General features: G+C 38.4%; 1 protein-coding gene across 1 annotated transcript in view; it reads left to right on the top strand.

Moving 5' to 3' along the window:
• The window catches only part of HDX (highly divergent homeobox), a 38,930-nt gene extending 20,591 nt beyond the window's left edge, over window positions 1–18,339 (top strand). Inside the window, exons 4-9 of the mRNA XM_082488363.1 lie at window positions 1,988–2,134; window positions 8,067–8,274; window positions 11,648–11,727; window positions 14,616–14,699; window positions 17,390–17,512; window positions 18,152–18,339. Coding sequence (XP_082344489.1) covers window positions 1,988–2,134; window positions 8,067–8,274; window positions 11,648–11,727; window positions 14,616–14,699; window positions 17,390–17,512; window positions 18,152–18,277 — 768 coding nt within the window. The 3' untranslated portion in view covers window positions 18,278–18,339. The remainder of the gene's footprint in view (window positions 1–1,987; window positions 2,135–8,066; window positions 8,275–11,647; window positions 11,728–14,615; window positions 14,700–17,389; window positions 17,513–18,151) is intronic.
• Window positions 18,340–22,244: the final 3,905 nt, after the last annotated feature.

The raw sequence follows: 22,244 nt of genomic DNA, 5'->3' as shown, positions 1-22,244 counted from the left end.
TTATGTTTAAAAACACTCGGTATGCTTTAGAAGGTGAAGTTGCCCTGAGCTACCCGTGCCTTCGGGAAAGCAGGATAGGCCAGAGTGAGTCGTTCCTCCATGTAGTTTGAGTGTTGCTGTCACGCTCCTTTCTGCCTTCCCTCTCCTCAGTGCTCGGCTGCCTCTCCCCGACGGCAGAACAAGAAAGAGCTCTTCCCATCACTTTCAGAAGTTACAATCTATTTTCCCAACAGCTATAAAAGGAGATACTACTGCAGTGATTCAGGAGATAACTATACTTTTGTTCTTTGAAAATGGCTTTTAGGTAGGAGGAGCTCAGGTCAGGCATGCAGGAAAAGCGGCATCTGCAGAGGGTGAGTGGGCATCAGGGCTTGAGCTTTGGTCAGCGGGGTGCTCTGGAGGGCTGCACTTTGCTGCTCGTCCTGGAGCAGCCTTGAAATGTGCCAGCTGGATTCCTTTTAGATTAAAATAGACTGCAGTGTGCCATCTGGGAGTGCATCTCGTGTGCTGCAGCCGCTGCTCGGTGCTTGGTGTGCAGGAGCGGAGGAGAGCCGCTGGCTGGCAGCCCGCGTGGCCACGTGCCCACCGGCTCTCCCCACTGCCTGCCTCAAGCTGCAGAGGGGCTCCTGGCATCCTGCACTCCCTGCGTAAGGTGTCACCTAATGGATGGGCAGGATGAAAACAGCTTCTCTAATTCTGAACTTGAACGTATGAAACGATAGCCAAGAAAATATCTGAGTGCCTGGTAGCAGTTAATAATGGACCATAATTGGCTATAACTTGTGGGGTATTTTTTTACTGGACCACCTGGGATTATTTTAAGGAGACATGGTTTGATACCACTATTATATTCATATATTAAGGAGACTCAAGTGCTTCTAACATTTTGAGAAACAGTAATTTTTAAAAGAAGAAAATCACAAGGGTTACCATATTCTGAAGATCAGCAGAAATTAAAATTGGTAACTGTGCAAGATTGCCAGATTGCTCTAGTTCTGCAAATTATTTTTTACTCCATTTTAAAGTTATTTCATTCTAACTTCTAACAGTTTTCAAACAAGCAAACACAGATTTTGGATATTGAAATCATGATTGTCTTACAAAATTCAACTGTTGAAATAATGACAAATTTGGCCCATGTGGCTACAACGTACTAGTGCAGACTTTATTGTTGCATTTATGTGCATGTACAATGTACAAATATGTACATTTATGTAATAGCAGAAGAGGTGATAAACATGGGTTGGTATAAAGAAACTGTAGATTTTAGTTAAAATTCTGAGCTAACAATTTTTGATAAAGCTTGTAAGTGCTACTATCGAATGACAGTGTATGCCCAAAATTGTTCAAGAAGTGGTAGGATGTCTAGGATTTGTTTCTCAGTGTTAGTCCTTGTATCAGTAGTCCACTATCACATATTTTGATAAATATACACACAGAGTTAGGGAACTCGCAAATAAACAGTGGAACCAATTTAAACTCTGAAGCTTACGAAATAAACATTAAAGTATTCCCTTTAGGAACTCAGAATCCTTTGAATTATGCATGTATTGTAGTTTGCAGTAAGATAAAAGAACTTTGGGTGGGGGAGGGTGAGAAACTTGAAAAGCCTTGAGGAATAATTTGCATAAATTGGGTGGAGAGAGTAAACAGCACAAGGGGAAAACAGTTATTTTCAGTAAGGCGTTAAAGAATGAGATAAAGCAAATTAAAAAAATCAGGTGGAGTTGAAACAAAGCTGAAGTGCTTTAAACTTGCGTTAGCACTGCCATTGCCTTTAAAGCAAATCCCAGGGAGCTCTATACTGCCCTGGATAAAAAAACAAACTAAAAAAAAATTCTTAAGGGAGAGTTAAAAGAGAAGAAAAGCCACGGAGACAGTATAACATGTGTGTCTCACTGTATGCAAGACCTGGAAATTAAATGAACAGCATAAGCAGAATTTTTTTTCATCTAACAGTATTTTTTTTTTTTTTTTTATCTTACAGTTACAGGACCGCACACAATTTAGTGACCGAGATTTAGCTACCCTAAAGAAATACTGGGACAATGGCATGACCAGCCTGGGCTCAGTCTGCAGAGAGAAAATTGAAGCTGTGGCTGCAGAATTAAATGTTGACTGTGAAATAGTGCGGGTAAGAAATCTAGAGTCTTCCCCTATCTTGTCGCAGAAGCAAAAATAGGACAGATGAAAGCCTTTAAAAATTTCATGAGGAAGCTTGAAATAGATTTCACGTATTACATAATGAATGACCATGTTGGGGAGTGCTCTCTTGCTCTTTCTACAGTCTATATATAGAAAAAAGCCCTCAGGTAAGAGTCTTATTGATCAGCAGCAGGAGTAGCACTACGAACCGTTTGACATTCTCTTTAGACTTGAGTAAGATTTTAAGTAGAAGTGTTACATTTTTTAGGGATATCCTAGAAGACTGAAAAGTGCTATTTATATTGCTGTTAAGAAAAAAAAAAGCCTTTCTAAACATACAGGGAAAATATTTCTCATTAATGCTTATAGGAAAAAAATCATTGTAAATGCAAAAGAAAATGCTTAAAAATAGGAAAAAATATTTCACGAGACTGTCTTGAAGCCAGGTTGAGATGTGACAGAGGGCAAAGGATACTGTGAAGAATTCTTGGTCACTTCAATTTGGTAGTCCCTACGGGTGTCGTTGAGGAAGAATTGCTTTAGAAAGTACAGGTTTCGTGTGGATAGCCTGATTCCTAAGAACCACTACACATCATCTGTTCCAGAGGTTGGGAAGTTTGGTACAGCATCAGTTGATCCCAGTATTTCCAGTTACCAGACGTACATCATCACTCTCAAACTGTGGGTGTCTCATTCGCTCAGAGTGTTTCCATTCTTCAGAAAATACTGCGACTGTCTTTGCAGTCAGTACAAAAACATGATTAGAGTCTTCTTTTCCCTCTTAACAGGTATGACAATTGTGACTAGTCCTTTCAGCCTTCATCCTTTTTTTCCACCTCTTTCTGAAAATTCTGACATTGCTACAAAAGTGGAACTAGGAGCCCTTATTTGAAACTCTTCTTTCGTGGAGATCTCTCTTGGTTTGGCATATCAAAATGGTACCAAAGCTACGTTCAGTATTGAACACTAATCTGGTTACATACTTGCTTGTTTTCCTGAGCACATGTGAATTATAAAAAAATAAATTGTACTTTTGGAGGCTGAAAATAATTACCCTTTTCTCTGTAGAGAATAAAGCTGCTCTATATTTTCCAAGCCCTTCAGTTTGCTTTCTGAAAGGTGAAGCTGTTTCCACGGACAGCATCTCAAAGTGGGCTCCTGCATATGAAATACCTTATTTGCAGGACAGTAAGACTGACACTCGTGCTTTGCCTCCCTTACTGTGTTCCCTTAAGAACATCCTTATTGGCACACACACAGGATTACAGTATGAAGTTTTGTATGCATCTTTCAATAGCATCTGCTGGAAATGCTTTTGTCTTCAGGGCAGATGTACTAGGCTCTGATCAACTCCCTAAGACTCTCTGGCATAACCTATATTAGAACATACACACACAAATGAACAAAAAGATTTCTATTCTTCATAGTAACTGGTGGTGTTACCAGTATCTGTCCTACTGGTTCCTATCTGGCCTCTGGTTCCTCTGTATGGCAGACTTGAGAACTGTAGCGAGAATTAGGTGGAGATTGGTCCTGCACCATGCTGAATTATTTCTTTTTTGTTTGTAAGGGACGTGCTATGAATTAATGCTACAGGATGTGTGTGATCTTCAGTGCTTACTCTTGTCCTTTCTCTAAGGCACGTTTTGTGTGCCCCAGCTGTAGGACAGGTATTTTCCATCATGTGCTCTAGAGGATCTGTCCTAAATTTGTTTTGGGAACAATAAAGGCACGTGGTATTGTGCCTCCCTCCTTACCTGCCAACCTGCATTTTCTTCGGTAGTAAGCACTGATGTCTGGAGGTTATTATGCATCATAGTCTCTTTCTCATGAGTCAGGACACAGCACTGATGCAGTCAGCTGCAAGGCATGAGTGAACCGCAGCATCTCTACCCTATACTGCATGCTCAGCCAAGAAGAGTTGGACTGAGGGACGCTTCTGGGAAAAGCTCTCTGCTTTCAATACTTTGTTGCCTTTGTGTTTCACTGTACCTTGAATTCTAGGCGGTGTGCAACTAGCAACTCTGTCTTCATTTGTGACGTAAAAAAAAAAAAAAAAACAAAAAAAAAGGCAGCATATGTAAAATAGTCGTAAGTACATATATATAAAAAACCCCAACAAATAATACACACAACAAATATATCAATATAATTTTATAAATATATATAAACATATATAACTGTGAAATGTTTTTATATACATATCATATCATTTGTTTTAATTCAGTTAAATACATGTCCCCATTTTTCCCTTTTTAATAGCTTTTAAAATGAAAATTTATGATTTGTCCAGATAGATGTTGCCATTCCAGAAGTACAAATGAGTGATACTTATGACCCATACTGGCTTGAAAGATCTCCAGTACAAAAGACGTACCAAGTCTTTTTTCCAGTACAAGGAAAGATAATGTTTGCCACTATGCATAGTTCCATTGGATTTGATCTTTTAAGGTTGAACAGGTCATTTTACTCCGTAGTTTTTGTATTTCTAGTAGGAGAGCGGACTTGCAAAGTGACTGCTGGCTGAACCTTAACGTCAGGCATGTTTGCACCCTTAAATGTCTTTCACATGTTCCCAAGACACAAAAAAACCCTGCGTTATGTCATCTTTAAATATAGCTTACAATATTTCTTTTGCTCCCATTATAATTATTGCTGATTACATTTGTTGGGGAGGGGGGGGTGTGGAAGGTTAGTTACTTACACATTTTCACATTTTTGTTTGTATTTCTCTTGACTAATTTTATTCATCCATGGCAAAATAGCATCTGAAAGCCGAATAGCCTCCTTGGCAGTGAGACACTAGATATTTGAGAAAGATGGATGACAGCTATCAAACTCCTCAGAAGTATCTGAGAAATATAAGAAAAATGCATGACAACTTGTTTTTTTTAATAGAACATAAAGCTTAATTCATAAAAGCTCAAAAGCTACTCCTAGGCACCCACCACAGGCTAAAGAATTTCCCAGCATTTCATGAGATCAAAGATGGGTTACTGAAGGTAGTGCTTCAGTCTGAGCTTAGTAACAAAATCCAACAGTTGCAGCAGAATGGCCACTTGTTCTTCACAGCTGACTAACAGCTCTTCTTGTTGGGGCTCTAGGCCTAGTCTAGATCTGGCTTATGATTGAGAGAGACATTGGAAAAGCACCTCGGAATATTCCATCTTTATTTTTTCAGTTAAGTGGGATTTTTGAAGATTCCAACCTAGAATCTTTCTGGCGTGTTGACACCCTAACCTCAATATCTGGAGAGCTGTAATCATGCTTTTGAAGTGGCTCCTGCCAGTCTACTTACTTGTAAGCAGCCTGCGGGCAGACATATGCTGGCTCCTGCCTGGACTCCAGCTTTTCCTCCCCAACACTTGCTGGTCATCTGTTCAGTGGAAGCTGGGGCAGTTGCTGCTGAGTTCATTGCTGGCTGCCATAAGTAGGCTTAACGAGTCTGATCACGTGCACTTTACTGATGTTGTTTGAAGTTTTTAAGGACGTAATATTTTAGGGATATAACTAGACTTATTATATGGTTTGCTACATAGAAATACTAGTCTGCTTTTATACTCATCGTTTTACTGCTCCAAAATATTCACTGTTAGATGTAGCATGCAGGATATGGAAGTTTGTTACTTTTATTTCCCATTTTAATTTGAGACACTATAAAAATATCTTCTATGACATATTCAGTATGTTGAATGAAAGATTTTATGCCTTGAAGGGTATGTAAAATGGACAAGTAAGATCTACTGTTCTCAAGTGACTCAATTTTTTGCTGAGTTTTTTAGGAGAAAGAAGCAGATTCGCTTTTAAATTTTGTAGTTGTTAGCACTATTTATTACCATCATAAGAATATGAGAAAATGTAAAGAATGGCAATACAGTGTTTGGAGAAAAAAAAAATAGGTCTGGAAGGGGCCACTTTTTTTCTTTTTTTTTTTTTTCTTTTTCCAAACTGTATATAATGTACAGAAATATCTAAGTAGCTTTCTGGTTTGCATTCTTCAATGAGGAAAATCATGAGCTGGGAAAGCAGATATCACCCAACAAAAATGATTTGCCAAAAATAGTGTTAAGCACATCATCTTTAGCTAGTTAGAGACTCATCTGGCACAGCATGAAGCTATCTTTAATAGTTGGGACTGCTGTCAATATTTCTTAATTTTTCTATTTCATACTAAAGGTATTATAAACAAAAACTTTTTCACTAAACTTTTTCAAGCTATCTGTCAGAACTGTCATTAAAGAAAGCGTGATAGGGAAGAGGAAAAATGCAGGTATTTCTGAAATAAAGCCAGAGTAATGTTGTGTAGTGTATCTTCTAAAGAAAAAAATCCTATAATATTTTAATGTGTTTGGTAAACTCTGTTGGAACATAGACCTTATGAAAGGGATGTGCCTTTTACCATGCCATGATCATATGTTTCCAAAAGTAGGAAGAGCCCATGCTTTCTAGAGAGATGTCTGATTTTTAGCAATCCTGAAATTCCAGCACCGAGCATGCTTCAGAACCTAGTAACAACCATGCTGTGCCTACATCGTTATCACAGCAATCAACCGCACTCTGTATGGTGACAGCTCACGTGGCCAAACTCCATCATTATCCTTCCTGGGCCAGCGTGTGGTCAGGTCCTGAAACAATGAGGATGGTCCCACTAGTGCTGTCAGCACTGCTCCTACTGTGTTTTAGATGGTGCAGAAGGTGGGGGGAGAGCCGGGTCGAGAAGACTGGAAGTTAACAGTTGGCAGAGAAATTGATTCCTGGCTCTGAGAAGGAATTTTGGATGCCAGCAGAGAGCTTACTTAGATGGAACTAAGTGTCTGGGTACAAGAGCTGTTAAGTAGAATTGAGATTGGATGAGAAGTCAAAAGCCTGAGTAATGCAAAGGAAAGGAAAGAGTAAAGAGGTGAAGAGTTGCAGACAACTCTTATTACATCATGTTAAACTCTGTTTTGAATTTTTAATAATTTTTAGTGTAGATTTTCCTTCATTAGATAAAGCAAGTTAATTAACAGTTATACAGATCCACTTAGAGAATTTTGAATGTGATTTTTTTTTTTTTTCTTTTTTGAGACTGTCAGTTTCATTGATGTAAAACGAACTTAGAGCATCTATACCCGTCTAATCATGAACGGTTTTCCAAGTTCCTTGGTCCTGGACCTGTTTCAACTCCCACCACTGTTTACAGTATGCTGTTATACCTTACTGCAAGCAATGTTTCATAAAGACTTGTTTTCCAACCAAAGAACACTGAAGGATAGTATTGCACTGAGCTTAATTCTGCCAAGTTATGTTCTGTCATCAAAGTGTAGTCATGTAGAGCTACCACCTTTCTTCCGTGCTGTAAGAAATCCTAGAACAGGCAGGCCGTTTGGGTGATTGGATGCTTTAGTCTCCTTGTGGAAGTGGGAGAACCTGGATCAAAGATCTTATGTTAAATTCGTTGAATAATTTAGGTGGGGAGAGACCTTACAAGGTCACCTAGTCCTACACTTTATTTAGAGCAGGATTGACTTCAGAGTCTGGTTGGGTTTCTCAGGATGTTGTCCAGTAAAATGCTGAGTACCTCCAAGGTTGGAGATGCCAAGACTTCTATGGACAAACTGTCCCAGTGCCTCACTGTAAAGCTTTTTTTTTTTTTTTTTTTCTTAATTCCAGTCAGAGCTTCCCTTGCTGTAACTTGTGACTGTTGCTTCTTTTCCTTTTGCTGTGCACCTTCCCTTTTCCCTTGTATTGGAAGATTGAGCCTGGACACAGTGTTCCGGGAAGCAGCGTCATGAGGGTCAAATACCGGTGAATACCCACCTCCCTTGAATTGCTGGCGACACTCTTGTTCCTATAGTATAGATGTGCTAATTTCACTTGGTTGTGGGCCTGTTGCTTTTGTTATAGTTTCTGATATCATTCATGTTTATTTCTCTTACAAGACTTGGATTGGGAATCGAAGACGGAAATATCGTTTAATGGGGATTGAGGTCCCACCCCCTAGAGGAGGTCCTGCTGATTTCTCTGATCAATCTGAATTTGTTTCTAAATCAGCACTTAATCCAGGAGAGGAAACTGCTACTGAAGTGGGGGATGATAATGATAGGAATGATGAAGTATCAATCTGCTTATCTGAAGGAAGCTCACAAGGTATTTGAAATGCAGTTATTACTGTGCGTATATTTCTAATTTTGTGCAGTGTGCATGCTTTGGATTCTCTGTTGTACACATTCAAAAAAGTCTGAAAGGGTGTCTAACAGTCACAAATTATCGACCTTGGCCATACTAAAGGTACAGTTTGGTCTCTTTCTTCTACTTCTCTTGATGTGAATTTTTTTGGTTTTGTTATCACAAAGCTTGCAGAAACCTTTTATCATAAAAGCTCTGTTTCTGCCAGACTCACCCAAAGTTAAATGACAAGTTCACAGTTTGCTGGTGCAACTGAGAGGTGGACAGACAGCAAAAGTCTCACTTCCCCAGGAGGGCAGCTTTTAAAAAATGCTCTCTGTTAACTGGCCAATTCTACACAGCCGGCTTGAATATCCATTCCTGTTAGCCTGAATCACAGCAACAATTCTCATCTAAACAGGCGCTAATGCGTGTGAGTCTGCCCGCTTTGAGCTGACCAGAGCTATGTGGTTACAGTTTTCCTGATATCAAGCTCATGCTGATGAGATACATTCAGAAGGTATATTAGCTCAGATTTGGTCTCAAACTAAAAGAGCTTCACAGTATGTCGGAGTATAGCAGAACATCTGCTATTATCTGTGTGCGGTGCGTATATGGTCTCTGACAAGCAAATACAAACCGACAGAGAAGATCAAAGTCAGTAGCAGGGGACTACTCAAAGCCTTAGAACTGCACACACAGGGTGCCCATGTGTTCTCAGTAAATTGCATGATCCTGAGTGATAAGTGTCTCAGACTTAATTCCCTTTTACTCCACCTCTCAGAACCGCATGACCACATTAAATCGATCTCTCCCTTTCCCTCTTGTACATTAGCACTCTGGGCCTAGGGCAGATGAACTGCCGCTCGGCACGGGCACTAGCTTCACAAGCTCAACTAATTGCTCCCAGCGCTTCTGATTAGAAGAGATCAATAAAGCCTTTGCTCTCTAAACTAAAAGAAAGTCTGATCTAGTGCATGCTATTGCAGCTTAATGTGCCCGACTTGATCTTGTCATTTTCTCTGAACAATTTAAAGGAAAGAACTAGAAAAATGGAGAACTGCTGGGAATGAATTTGTGATAGCTTTGTCATAGTCTACTGTAAAGAGAATACGATGATAAGGAAGTGGGTCAAGTGATTGAAAGCCAAGTGAGATGCAGAATCTAAGAGTCCTTGATTTGCCTGAGGTTTGGAAGGAACTGATTTAGTCAGATCTGCTTGAAAGAAAATGGTGACAGGGGAAGAGTCTGAACTCTCTGTAGTTTGAAGTGAGGAATAACACTACATTTATTGAACGAGGCTTTCGGAAACAAGATAAGGCTGTAAGACTATGAGTAGATTATTACAGTCAAAGCTTAAGGAAGTGCAAGAAAACTATAGGATTTCCACAGCATCCAGAAATCCCACTTCCATTTCTTTATTCTACCACAAGAATTATTTCTATTAATTTCTCCAGTTCAAAGGAGTAGGTTTCACTGCTGCAGCTCAGCTTATTTTGAACTTCCTAGAAAATATTTCCCCCAATAATCATGTGTACTATTGAGTTACAGATATGTGATTGTTTTAATGTTTGAGAACTCTATCTTCTGGTCCAAATTTATTAAAAAACAAAACAAAACAAAAACCCAAAAACAAACAAAAAAACAAACCCAACAGAAAAAAAAAACACAACAAAAAACAACTCTCAAAGACAGGAAAAAGATATTTTTAGTCACCTAATTAGAGTGACAGCATTGATGGCACTTGCTTTTAAGATGTAGTGTGTAAATACTTAAAAAAAAAAAAAGGTATTCTGATGCAAAATAAAGCATTAAAGTTATTATAATACCTTACCTTTTTTAAACAGATGTTAATTGAATCCATACTTTGTGTAAATTAACACAGCTCTGTGGAGGCCATTATAGCTGTGCCAGTTTATATTGGTTGAGGATGAGTATTTAAAGAGTTGAAAGTGCTTTAGGGAGTTGCTTCATTTGACTATTGAATCCAAGTGGTGACTGTCGGGGTTACTGAGTGACTGGTGCTTTATGCTGCTTCAGAGTCCCTGAGGTGCATCTTCAATGACCTTCACTGCTCCGAGTCTTAACGATGGGGTCGTGTACTGCTCCCTGCTTTATGGTTCTCCTATTTGGACCCATTTACTTTTGCTGCTAGCAGAAATTTTCCTCTGAAGTTGTGGCCTGTGGCAGATTAAATTTATCTGAAACAACTTCAAATAAAATTTGCTCAGTTTAGAGATATTTTACTGGTAGAAAAGTTATTTAAAGCAATAACTGTCTCTGTGTGGTCTGGTCTAAATATTATCCTCTCTTTGCAACTGTTGGTAATCTCCAGTTAAATCCTTTTACCCCTGTGTTTGTGTGGAAGTGATACACACCCCTGTATCACTATCTGCCCTCCTTTTCAGTATCCCACATGCACGTCTGCTGCCCGTTCACTCACCATACCTCCTTTCCCCTTTAGGTGGGATAGCTGAACTGTTTGACCCTTTTAATGCAAACTCTGCCCTCTGCAGAACTGTGTAATTTTACTGGCACCTGGAAGCGGTGTATTTCCAATTAATAGCCTAGCTGTTAATGACATCATTTAAATTTTTTATCATAGCTGTCTTGCCCTCTGTGTTTTGGTTTATTTTCTGATGTTTCTATCAACCACTTTTTTCTTGATTGTATATTAAATGTGGAGAATTAAAGTAAATCTGAGCAGCATACTTAATCATAGGGAGGAATATGCTTATCTTCCTTGTTTTTTCACGTTGGCCATAGTCAGTGCTGATAGAATCATCTAATACTTGTGCTTGAAATTTAAGGATAAGACTTGCTCTGTTTTCAAGTGTGTACTTTGCTTATACGTAATAGAGCGCAGCTTAGATTCATTAGGAATAAACATTTGCCATATAAGAATGAAATAACCTGCTTGATCAGGTTTTGGTTCAAAACTAGTCAGTGCCTGCGAGGATGTGGGATTCTGATATGTACCTTACAATTTCAGGGCATTCAGGACTTTTCATATTTCAATAAATAAAAAAAGTTCTGGGGACCTCTGATAGGAAACTCTTCATCACCTTTGAATATTCCAACCTGAACTTAAAACCAGGAACGTTTTGGTATGTTGCAAGAGAGCAACTGATAGTTTTCCTGCTGTTTCAAGTAGTGATTGCTGTGACTTTGCCCTGAAATACTTACGATATGATGTCTTTTTTAATATGTGATACAGTATTGTTTATGAATAGACAATGATAATATGACTTTGCTTTTGTATCTAGCAGATGTGACATATTTAGTGGTAAAGACTATTAATATTCCTTCAGCATAAAATTTGAATGAAATCTGAAAAACTAATTTATTTCTGCAGAAGAGACAAGTGAAGCTCTTCAAAATGAAGAAATCGGTCACAAAGATGATGACCAGAATCCAGTATCTGCTGATAATGTGGTATGTATACCTTTTCTTTTTCCACTAATGTGACCTCCTTAATTGCTTATGTTGAGGTTATTGTCCAACACTAGTGTTTTTCATTACGTGAAAACTTCAGTCGGGTGCACTAAGAGTCCTTCCTTATTGGCTGAGCACTAAAAGAAACTGTACTAAAAGTACTGAAACATAGAGCTATGGATATTCGGTAGAAACTGAATTATACCAATTTTTCTGTATTGTAACAATCTGCTGTTCTTTTTCTGGAGTGCAAAGCACAACACTTGGGTGCTGCTTTATAAATACCTAGTACAGTAAAACAGTAAGAGTAAAAAAACCCTGAAAAATAATTGAAAATGGTTTTCTGTAGCTTTAAGAAAGTCAGGTATCTTCAGTGCTTCCTCTCTATAGCAAATCTTGAATATGTGGGATCAGACCAGGGTGGGTATGTACTCTTCATTCCCATACCCCTGGCAGGGCATTATTTAGATGTTTCTTGTTTTCTCACTTGCATTCACATTGAGTCAAACCCACTTGTTCTTGCTGTTTTTAATTGACTGCAGTGAGACAAGGAAGGAAAGACAGAGGGAGGACTCATGGCAAATAATGCAATATATCCCCTTTGTTTAGCCTGCCTTCTCTCAAATTAGAAGAAAGGAGAGGAGGAAGAGGAGAGAAGACCCCAAGTGGTAGGGTAACTTTTATCTTAAAAGTTATCTGCAGAATGAACAGGTGATGGTTCCCGTTCCCGTTGCACTCGCATTGCAGTCAGAGATTAAACGACAATAGCTTAGAACATGACAAAAATATTTGTCTAACGTTAATCACGCACAACCTGAAGTGGGAAAGCGATCAAGAGATTCTTTCCCTTCTCTCTCTATATAGAGGAAAGAACGTTTTCTTTCTTTTGTTAATATATAATCATCTTTGGCGTAAACTGAAATCCCAAAGCTGTATTTTCTGTGGTTGCCTGAATAGAAACAGCTGCCTTTTTCCCTTCTGTTTACCTTAATGGCCTGCTGTGACCTTAGATATAATCACTCTGATTTTCAGGCTGATGCATTTACCATGGAGATGCAGAATGTAAAATGACAAAGGTAAAAGGTTTGCAAAGGTGATGTTTGAGAGACTCAGATCTCCATTCTGCCTAAACTCCAGCATTATATAATTTGATATAATAAGGGGGAAGAGGAGTAGTTTTTTCATTCTCTGTTCTGAAAACACTGTGACAAAATTTTAAAATTTATGCAGTTAAAATTGGACTAACATACATTGAGCTTGCATAAGAGATAGGGTTTTCGTACTTGAAATTCTAATCTGTTCTTTCCCCTACTATTTTAAAACGTATAATTATAAGAACGATAGTGTGAATGTTTGGCATTTATTTAGAGACTCTTTCCTCAAGCTGAGGCTAAAAACAAAAATATTTGAATCGCAGTGTTACTCAGGGTATGGTATAGCAGCAGATCTTTGTGACGTTAAGCCTTTGAAATGTTATCACTTCAGCTGGGTTGTCAGACACTGAAGCACAGAAAATGTGGTTTACCCTCCCTACCTTCAACACATACTCGTGAGCTTGGTGGTTACGACTAGTGAGAGACTGTTAGCCTCTCTTTAAGGATTTCTCCTTGGTGATTAGAAGGAAATTTCTGATGACTGGTCTGTGAGCAGACAGAAGACACGCATATGCTGCAGAGAAGAAACCTCCTCTAAAATAACACCTCGAGAACTAACCATGAAAGTGTCATTATGTCAGTGTGGGCCCTTGCCTACATTCTATTAAACAGTATACTAAAAACCACAGTAAAATTGATTTAACTTGCTGTAATCATGTATGAGACTATATAACTGTAAAAACAATGAAAAATAGTTAAAAAAAAAAAAAAAGGGAAAAGAAAAAAACCCAAACATCTCTTCTTTCACTACCACTGCTTCCCTCTCAAGAATACAGTGAAATCAATAGTTTCATCTGGGCAGTTATCCTTCTGAGTTCTTGGTAAAAGATGCCATTCTTATCACTATCTATCACTATTAATTCCATGTGTTTGAGATCTAGCTTAGAGATGAATAAAAATTAAAATCTCATATGTGCACTAAATTGTGTAAAACTTGTGTTTTCTCATGTTGAAATAACCTTTTACCATAGTTTTCTTACATAAGGAGGTTTTCTGTTGGGAATAAAAACAGAACATGCAAGCGGTAAATAACGTAAAATTGAATCTTTTAAAACTTGAGATACGACTGTAATGAGTTTCTAAGTTCTAAACAGCATTGATATTGGCCTTTAACATTGTACTTCAGATATCTTTAGAAACCCAATATAAAAAGCTCCCAAGAATTTGTGTGAATTAAGTGAAAATGTCCATGTGGATGCATTTGGGAACTGTCCTGTGTACCAGCGTCCTCTACTGTTCAGGGCATTTGACTTCTGCTATGGCCAAAGAAGGCCTCTTCATTTTTTTAGGCAAGAAGGTAGGTCAGGTAGGTCTTGCCTGTCACTTACCATAATGTCTGTTTTGCTCCAGAGGAATAAACTTTCCTAACCTTCTCTGCCCTGCAGGAGGTGTTCAACAAAAGGCTAAGAGAATAAAATGCAGGCTTGTGCGGGCTGTAGGGAGATGTAATATGCAACTTACCACCAAAAGCATGGTGACGCGTAGCTCCTCCTCTGTAAACAGCCTGAGTCACCATGGCAGCAGCTCTGAGTTTCAGTTTGGGTTCTTCCTGATCTTGCGGCTGAGGTGCATGATTGCCATCTAATGGGGGCTCCACAATTCAGAATTTCTCATGAGCGAGCAAAAGGTCCTGTTAACTTCATCCTTTCATGGCACTTTGAGATACGGATTGTTGTTTATTTGCCTAACCTACGCATTCGAATGTTTGGAATGAACCGTTTACTTCTGTTTCAGAAAATAGAAATTATAGATGATGAAGAAAGTGATATGATAAGTAATTCTGAAGTGGATCAAATGAGTTCTCTTTTGGATTATAAGGTGAGTAATTGGACTATGAAATGTTAAGCGGGATAGTTCTTCACGGAACATTCAGACGGGTGTATCTGTAAGAAATTCAGCGAAGGCACGGGGGAGCCTGGGAGTCCTCTGCACTTACTGATGTACTGCACATCATCCCCTCAGTCACGTCTCCTCATCCCATTTACAGCCAGATTACCCCTATTTCAACACAGAGGGAGGCAGGAAAAATCCCATTCTACAGAGCAGTTACGTTACTTTAGTTGTAGCCATCTGAGCTCCCACCACGTGTCCCAGAGAAAGCAATTTATTTAGCCTCTACACCAAAACTTGCTTTTTGTGCAAGAACTGTTCTTTGGAGTGTTACGGCACACTGACCTGCAGTATGATGCTGCCAGCTCTGGAAAAGGACATAACAGCTGGAACTCTCCACTGAAACGGTGGGATCTGAGAAGTAGTTCTCGCAATGTAGTGCAGAACATGTCTGGAAGCAGTAGTTGTGGGAGGGAGGAAAAGCAGTTGGATACCTGACAGCTGCTGTCTTCTGCCAAATGGTAAAGGTTATGCGTGTGTTCCTGCTCTCGGGAGAGTTGCCACAGTTGTGTGTTGTATATTGAGCATGTTTTTATCTATGTAGCTGATTTTTTTACTTAGAAAACAGATATGTTCTACTAATGATAATTACCAAAATAATAAATAGGTCTTCTTTTCAGAACCACAAATTACTCCTTCGAGCAGTGTTTTCCTGGTAAGGGCAGTGGAGAATGAGTATGGAGAGGGAATGACCTTTTCTTAATGTCACCTGTCACCACGGTGAAAGGCTTGTTGTGACAGCGTGCCCTACAGAACCTTGTTTGTTGTTTGACATTAGTGATTAGTCTTTGTGCCTATGTGTTTTCTGCATAAATCTGAATTTCTTCTTTGGCTGGGCAAAATCCATTGCAAAATAGGCAACTTGGAAGTTTCCATCTGAAAGAAATGCATTCAGCTGATTTTCTTATGAAAGCCTCAAAATCGCAGCCTAAATATCTCTCTCATTCTCAGAGCTGTTACAACCTGAAACAGTATGGTGAGCAATGTTTTGCCTGAAGAAATGTGAATTTTCTGAGGAAAAAAAACCTAACGCGTGATCTCACTTTTTCTTATCAACTAAAGTTGAATTACAGCCAGTCTAGCAAATGTAAGCATGAATATCAGAGCATAGTTCTATGTTATTAAAAAAAAAAATTTCATCATTAAAACAAAACACCAGCTTATAAGTTCGCTATTGATATTTGTTTCTGTAATTATTTGCCGCTACCAAAACCAGCCATCCAGGAACATTTTGTAAGCAAAACTGCCAACCTAATGAATCACATGGTTGCATAAGCAAGGGTGGGCCTTTTCTTGCCTCTGATATCCCTCGGTAAAATGCACCACTTAACATGAATTATCTGTGAATGCTTACTTTCTATGTGTAGCGGGCATTGCATTGTATGCAATTTTTGTGTACGTATTTTTTTCATTATTATCTTATGGAGAGTGCATGTTTGGTGCACACACCTTTTGCAAAAACACTATGACTTTGATCCTGAGAAGTGAACTGTTTATTTAGGTTACATGATCTTTGCAAAGGTAAATAACCAGAGAAAATTAATTTTAGCTCTACACTGATCAACAGATTTAGTGTTTTGATCTTGCATACCAATCAGATGGTAAGTTTGAAGGAGAAGGCATATTTGGAATAAACGGAACTACTCATCAAATCTGAATTTTTAATTAATTTTTTATTTTTATAATAAGTGATTTCAAGTACAGTAATGTGTATTTATGCAAAGGTTGGAAAAATGCCTTTTTAGCCACAGCATGCACATTACTGATATTTCTCCATTTTGCAAATACATTCTTATTTATTCTGTAACTTGAGAGATCTTGAGGAGGTTGGTGAGCTGACACTTCGTGACACATGTCAAACTCAGCTGCACTAGAGGATGCTATATTTTAATTCGTGATAGCTTTGAGCAATTTTCAAGCTATTTTCCCTGGTCTTTGTGTCAAGCCTCCTGCTGTAGTAATGGAACATAGTTGCTGTCTCTTCTCACAGTCACCCTACCTTTTCAAGATCACTCCTTCTAGGAAGAGACCTGGGCTTTGGTGGTGGTTTTTTTTAATTATTTTTTATTTTAAAATGGAATTAAAGGTCATCCTTATAAAATAAAAAGCAGTGCTTCTTTAAAAGGTTCATGTAAACTTTGGCCCAAGTCATTAATGTTTTAATGATAGTCAGTAAGTCTGAAATGCCGTGTCTGCGTGGAATATGGTTGGCTATCACATGACTTTTGTGGAGGATAATGAGAAATTAAACCAATTTTCTGCACAATATGCTGTTCATTTCAGTAGTTAGAAGAGGCTTAGCTGCAAAGTAAAGTTACTGAACAGAGAATTGGTTCTGTTTTACCTCAAACCAGGACGCGTACGCATATGCGGGTTTAGTGTGACACTACTGGTCGTTCATCAGAAACTTCTATTTGTATCCAAAGTCTATGTGCATTGTTCTATAATTCTATAACTATAGAACTTTTGGCTGTACTTAATATTGGTTTTGGCAGGAGTCATAATAAACACATTTTCACTAAAAAAATCTAGTTTTAACACAAGTATGTTTACATGTCATTAAAAAGATCTGGTGCTGTTTATTATTTCCAGGACTTTATGTAATTTTTCCCCCACAGAATGAAGAAGTCCGATTCATCGAGAATGAGTTGGAGAATCACAAACAGAAGTATTTTGAACTACAGACGTTTACTCGGAGTTTGATACTTGCTATTAAATCAGATGATAAAGAACAGCAGCAGGTAAGTCTTGAAGTAGTTCTTAATAATAGAAGGTGTTAGTCATTTTGTGGATTTTGTGGTTTGTCACTCTATTGGCTTCATTCCATAGTGCCCACAGGCTTAAATTATAATTACGGCAGCGTTGTGCTGAATGTCCTGTACACAAAGAAAAACTGAACTTTAAACAAAAGAAGGCTCTTGTAATCTACACAAGCAATGACATAGACAACGAGGTGTGACTTTTACAAAGGGACAACCAGTGCACCAGTGTACACTGAGGGACTGGGATTCGTCTGTTGTGTCACCTAAGATGCGAGATCTTGGAAAAAAAGCTAGGCTTCTTCAGTTTCAGTGCACCACACTTAATACTTTTAATGCTTGGTTGGATCATGTCTTATGTGGGTAACATTTTGTGCTTTATTTAGGAAGAGATTTGGTTGCTTTGATTTCTTTCCTTTTGCCTTTAAGATACATCATCTTGGACAATGTTTTTCCTTCCAATATCTATCAATACTGACCTCTAGTTTGTTTGGTTTTACCCATCCCATCCCAACACTGACTGAAAAGCTCGGTTTTTTCACTGTGTGTTTAAAAGGCATTTGAATGCTGACATAGAACATACATCTAAGACTGTATTGTAATATTTTTTTTTACTTATAGGCACTGCTCTCAGACTTACCTCCTGAACTAGAAGAAATGGATTTCAATCATGCATCCCCAGAGCCTGATGATACCTCATTCAGCTTGTCGTCTTTATCAGAGAAAAATGCCTCAGACAGTTTGTGATTTATTTTTTTTAATTGACAAAAAAGAAACCCTGTGTAACATATAGGTTTCCAGAGAATGGCATTTTGCTATCCAGTGTTCGTCAGTCCAAAAAAGAAAGCCCAAGGTGAAGCAGACCTTCCTGAAGGATGACTGTAGTATGTCATGGCTACAGTTTGCAGTGTCAAGAAATTTCAAATGTTACTTTTGGTAAATGGACAAACCGTGAGAGGAAAGGTTTCACTTTTAGCAGTTTGGCTTTGATTAGGATAACTTCTGACTTTCCAGAATAACTCTTGCTCTGTAGCAAAGTCTTTTTGAGCAGGGATCCAAGAATGGAAAACAAATGTCCTGTCATGCAGACAGCTAATTCTTCAGAGCTGCTTACTCACCAGTCCTGTTTATTATTTTTTCCCCATTTTTACTCAGGTAGGTGGACTAAAAATTGGGAATCCAAATAGAATAACGGGCGTTTTATGAGTTTTGCTTGAACCCTTTTGAAATCTGAAATTAAACTAAAGTGTTTTTCATTATGTGACTTCAGATTGTTGAATCTTCCATTTTCTGACCAAAACAGCTGAAAAAACTTTGAAAGGCTAACTGAAAAATTTGAATTATTGTCAATAAATTATTAATATAAAGAAGCAGTCATAAATGTTGTAACAAATTAGATGGATATGGGAATCCCGATAGCTGCAGAATGCAACTTTCACAGTACCAATGGGATTAGATGTTTACACTACTATTTAGGGTTTTATGAATGTAGTTACAGATTTTATTTGTTAAAGTCTGAATGCTAAAGTTCTGTTCATTGTTTTAAGTATTGGTTATATGTTTTTCCACAAATGTTGCTCCATTTTATCAAGACACTGTCATAAATCCACAGATGTCATTGCGTCCTGAAAGGTATTCCAGTGTTTGGAATTGAGCTTTGCAGATCTTCTAAATGTGACCTGGTTTTGAAGTTGCGCTGTCTGATGAAGTTTTTGGCAACTGCCATGTTACAGTTGTCGTTTCTAAACTGTGAGCTTGATTGCAGGCGGTGGCTGAAATGAATGTCTTCTTTCCTGGCTCCCATTCACATTAAATCCCCGTACTCATCTGATTAAATGGATGTGCAGACACATTCAGATAAATTTAGTAGGGCATGTGTGTGCATGCCCATATTATTGATGCTCTGTAACTTCTAATCTGAATGTTCCTCAGCAAGCATTTTTGAAACAGATACCTACACAGTCTGGTAAAAAAACTGATCTTTCAATTTTATACCAAATAATTATTTACTCTGGTGAATCCTTATTCATGCAGTACAGTAAGTAATCCCCTTAATTTCAGTGGGAGGTCCAAGGTGTAGCTCAGAAAATCCAGGATGTTGGGGAAATATTTTTTTTTTCTTTAATACTGGGATAAACTCATGATTTTAAAATTTTTTAATTTTAAAGTCTGGTCTGTTCCTCCCCAATCACTCCTAAAGCTTTTTTTTTATTTTTTTAAATTATCTGTAGTGAGCTCTGTTCTTTCAGGTTTTTTTCTGTCTCTGGGTTGTCCTTGGGCATGGGGAACTTTTAACTGTATTGTTAAATGCCAGCTGCATAAAGGATAGGAGCAGTTTTAAAAGCTGGTTTAAAACCAAAACAAAACAGTTTCACAGCTCTGGCTGCTATACCATTCAGATAGTTCCCAAAAGACCTCTTACCATCTATTCTACAGAGTAACCCCACAAAAGCAAGCTGTTGGGCCTGTATTTGAGTTTAGGCATTAAAGTCAGAGTAGAATCCCAGGAGAGAGGGAAGGCGCTCTGTGTAACGAGGAGGTAAGCGGTAGGTTACTCATCCTTTCGCTGCCTGCGCTGAAACGTTACATCCGGGCTGGCAGGCACGTCCTTACAGCCTTCCTCAGAGGAGGAGCAGTATTTTACATGCCTGTTGAAACGATCACCAATCAAAAATTAATTCAGGTTTGTGAGCAAAGATCACAGAACTGTCCTTCAAGTGTAAGATAGGGCTCAACTGTAATTCTGCTCACTCTGAAAAAATCATTTATAAAGGGTTTTCCGTACTGGGTTAACAATGCTTTCTATTACTGTTCTCTCTAGATAGGAAATTTGTGCCACTGACAATGAAACCTCTTGTTTTCTCTGGGCTTTGCTGGAAAAAAAAAAAAAAAAAAAAGTACTGCAATTTGCCACTATTTGAACCCTATTTTCCTGCTGCTTCGACTTAAATTCCCATGACAAGAAGCAGGATACTCTTAATGAGAGTTCTTGATTTCATGGTCAGTTAAGTCATCCACCTTTATACAAGAAAAACCTTCATTGATGATTAATATTTTGCTATGTCTTTTATTTCATATGCAAAACAAATTGAGGGAATTAATTTTGAATGAAGTACTACCAGATTCAAGCAATTATGTAAGTTCCTTTTCTCAAGGAAGCTGGAATCCTCTTTAGGATATGCAGCTGAAACTAGCTGCAGTCAACACCCACGTCATCCCTGTGGGCATGTTGTTCTTTGGTCCTTTTCTCCTGTAGCGTGATAAGACAAAACATAGCAAAGTAGTCATGTTTTCATACCCTGGAACGCTTGACAATATTACAGGATATTTGGGAAGAAAAGGTATAAATTATATTCCTGTATAACGAAAAGCTATAGGATAATAGTGTACAGTTGTTCTGCAGTGGTTTGTGTTTTTTTTTTTTTTTCTAGTATCAGTTTTTATTTCCTGTCATATGTAAAACAAAAATTTTAATGATATATTACCATTACTGGTATTTTAAATCATTGCAGCAACAATATTTCTGCAGTACAGTGGCTGAAGAGCAGCTTATGAGGTCCTATAACATAACACTTAACCATCTTTGGGAGTTATGAAAACACATATCCAAGTATGGCACTTCAGAGTAGCACTGCACATGTGCTTTGTAATTTGGGGTTTTTTTTAGTTTGCTTGTGTCCCTAACAGGCAATGTAATGTGCTAATCGAGCTTGCAGATTGCATCCCGATCTGTGTAGCTTGTTCAGCTGGACCTTAGAACAGCATGAGAGAATTGGGCATATTCCTTTCCAACTTCGTCCTAGTCATTGTACTGACAGGCATCGCAGTCTGATACGCAGTCACCGGGACACTCGTTTCCAGTTGAAATTCTGAAAGTTCTTCAGATGATGGAAAACTATGGCGATGGCTCTCTGGGCCCATGGCATGTTAGGATTTGGTTTATGGTTATTTCCTCTGTTCATAGGCTGATAACGAAAGCCCACATTAAGTGCTAGTTCATCATTTGCATAGACTTTCCATGACAGAAAAAGCTAACATTGTGTTGTGTTACGATGACAGAAATAAGCTCCCCCTTACTCTTTTGCTGGTTTGGCTCTGTAATTTGAATAACCGCTACATCGGAAGTGCCACGTATTGGTATTTTTATAGTCTTTCTGTGAAGGTTCTCATTTGCTTTTTCTGTGAAAGATGACTTCCCTGGCATTGCTTATTCCTAATGTATCTGTCGGAACACGAATGATGAAGTATGTCTTTCTGAAGAAACCAAAGTGGCAAAAGGTAGTTCAGAGCAGACACTTTAAAACAGAGACAGGATGCTCGCTCTCCTTAGGGAGCAATGAAAGTCTTTGATGCTAGCAAGCTTGCTTATAGTTAAGAAAGCTGTTTCCTGAAGCTATGCCTCTTTTCATTTTCCTGCAGATGATGCTTCTGTCAAGTCTGTAAGTCTAACAGGAGTGAGTAAATATTCTAATAGGTGAATTTTTGGCAGATTTAAAAGTACACGAACAGATGTACCATACAAGTGTCAGTTTTCTTGAGTGCTTGGTTCTTGAAGCGGCACTGCACTTTAATCTTTCCAAGTATTTCTTTTTCGCTAAGGCAATAAAAAGTCTGAAAATGACAAGCAGATCGTACGCTTCGCAGTCCTCTAAGTGAAAAAAGGAATGTACCGGTTGTATCTTCATCTTCTTAAATTGGGAAGCAGCTTACCAAT

The sequence above is a fragment of the Vanellus vanellus genome (assembly GCF_965231255.1).
Source record: "Vanellus vanellus genome assembly, chromosome: 10".
NCBI classification, from domain to species: domain Eukaryota; kingdom Metazoa; phylum Chordata; class Aves; order Charadriiformes; family Charadriidae; genus Vanellus; species Vanellus vanellus.
Note: the sequence above shows the minus strand (reverse complement) of the source record. Positions and strands in the feature narration are given on the sequence as shown.